The 2,500-nt window shown below is 49.5% G+C and overlaps 1 protein-coding gene across 5 annotated transcripts in view; it reads right to left on the reverse strand.

Annotated features, from left to right (window-relative positions):
- corin (corin, serine peptidase) overlaps nucleotides 1-2,500 on the reverse strand; it is a 53,276-nt gene that overhangs the window by 29,262 nt on the left and 21,514 nt on the right. For all 5 annotated transcript variants that reach the window (XM_079802647.1, XM_079802643.1, XM_079802644.1 and 2 more), the window contains one exon: nucleotides 174-428. In XM_079802647.1, the coding sequence (XP_079658773.1) occupies nucleotides 174-428 (255 nt within the window). The remainder of the gene's footprint in view (nucleotides 1-173; nucleotides 429-2,500) is intronic.

A 2,500-nucleotide genomic window follows, 5' to 3' on the forward strand; every position in this document is an offset into this window, starting at 1 on the left:
TTCCGGTCAGAAATGACCGAAGAGCACCAGAGGGTTAAAGGACCGCTCCTGATAAACTCCAGCTCTGATAATCTGACAGGTTCCTTCTGTCTTCTCCACTCACAATCATAAACCACACGGCTAAAAGCAGGAAATATTCAGTTAACCCTTCATCTGCCGCTCCACGACCTTACCAGCCTCTGCGCTCATGCTCGTCACCGTGGAAACGGTGGTCCACCAATCCAGCGCAGCGGCCGCAGTGGTGGGGCTCCCTGATGAAGAGGAGGAGGATGAAGAGCTGTGGGCGCGGGGCATCCAGTGCGGAGGAGCGTGGGTCACCGTTCCGTTATCAACCGCCATCGGGTCAGTTCCGTTAACCGGCCCGTCGTTAAGAGGCGTGAGCGTTGCTATGGAAGCTCCGGCATCCAGCAGGCCATTCCCAAATAAACCTGGACAAACACACAACAACAAAACACAGTTGATAAAAGTATAAAACAAACCCTGACTAACATCTGCTGTGAGACATTTCAATATAAAAAGCTAGTTCGGCAAAGTCGTTTTTTGTGTAATCTCCAATATTTAACGAACGATTGGACGGACAGCGGCGGTCCGAGAGGGAAAGTTCCTCGGCATGAGGAGTTCTACATGTGGAATGAATGTCCTGTGTGAAAATCCCACCACACACAATCCTTTACGCGGTGGCCGATTGCTTTCCAACAGGCCTCAAGGGGCGCAAGTCCAACAGGCCCAGCGAGTTTCGTTACGACCGGCCTCCGTTAACCTCGTCTGATAGCTGCTCAAACGCCATTGGCTGATGGCGGACATGTTTTTTGAGATACGCCAGTGTCCGCCAAGACAATCATGGCACCTCGGACGAAGACACTGCAGGCCGATTGTCACAATTGTTATAGCCATGTTTTTTCCCTGTTATAGCGCCACCAAGTGGCCAGTCGCAGTGTCCTTTACTCATGTGATCTGTTGTGTGTGGAGTTGAACATGTGATCTGGCGTGTGTGGAGTTGAACATGTGATCTGGCGTGTGTGGAGTTGAACATGTGATCTGGCGTGTGTGGAGTTGAACATGTGATCTGGCGTTTGTGGAGCTGAACATGTGATCTGGCGTGTGTGGAGTTGAACATGTGATCTGGCGTGTGTGGAGTTGAACATGTGATCTGGCGTGTGTGGAGTTGAACATGTGATCTGGCGTGTGTGGAGTTGAACATGTGATCTGGCGTGTGTGGAGTTGAACATGTGATCTGGTGTGTGTGGAGCTGAACATGTGATCTGGCGTGTGTGGAGTGGAACATTTGATCTGGCGTTTGTGGAGTTGAACATGTGATCTGGCGTGTGTGGAGTTAAACATGTGATCTGGTGTGTGTGGAGTTGAACATGTGATCTGGCGTGTGTGGAGTTGAACATGTGATCTGGCGTGTGTGGAGTTGAACATGTGATCTGGTGTGTGTGGAGCTGAACATGTGATCTGGCGTGTGTGGAGTGGAACATTTGATCTGGCGTTTGTGGAGTTGAACATGTGATCTGGCGTGTGTGGAGTTAAACATGTGATCTGGTGTGTGTGGAGTTGAACATGTGATCTGTTGTGTGTGGAGTTGAACATGTGATCTGGCGTGTGTGGAGTTGAACATGTGATCTGGCGTGTGTGGAGTTGAACATGTGATCTAGCGTGTGGAGTTGAACATGTGATCTGGTGTGTGTGGAGTTGAACATGTGATCTGGTGTGTGTGGAGTTGAACATGTGATCTGGTGTGTGTGGAGTTGAACATGTGATCTGGTGTGTGTGGAGTTGAACATGTGATCTGGTGTGTGTGGAGTTGAACATGTGATCTGGCGTGTGTGGAGTTGAACATGTGATCTGGCGTGTGTGGAGTTGAACATGTGATCTGGCGTGTGTGGAGTTGAACATGTGATCTGGCGTGTGTGGAGTTGAACATGTGATCTGGCGTGTGTGGAGTTGAACATGTGATCTGGCGTGTGTGGAGTTGAACATGTGATCTGGTGTGTGTGGAGTTGAACATGTGATCTGGCGTGTGTGTAGTTGAACATGTGATCTGGCGTGTGTGGAGTTGAACATGTGATCTGGCGTGTGTGGAGTTAAACATGTGATCTGGTGTGTGTGGAGTTGAACATGTGATCTGGTGTGTGTGGAGCTGAACATGTGATCTGGTGTGTGTGGAGTTAAACATGTGATCTGGCGTGTGTGGAGCTGAACATGTGATCTGGTGTGTGTGGAGTTGAACATGTGATCTGGCGTGTGTGGAGTTGAACATGTGATCTGGCGTTTGTGGAGTTGAACATGTGATCTGGCGTTTGTGGAGTTGAACATGTGATCTGGCGTGTATGGAGTTGAACATGTGATCTGGCGTGTATGGAGTTGAACATGTGATCTGGCGTGTGTGGAATTGAACATGTGATCTGGCGTGTGTGGAGTTGAACATGTGATCTGGCGTGTGTGGAGTTGAACATGTGATCTGGCGTTTGTGGAGTTGAACATGTGATCTGGCGTT

The sequence above is a fragment of the Gobio gobio genome, assembly GCF_949357685.1.
Source record: "Gobio gobio genome assembly, chromosome: 21".
Classification (NCBI taxonomy): Eukaryota; Metazoa; Chordata; class Actinopteri; order Cypriniformes; family Gobionidae; genus Gobio; species Gobio gobio.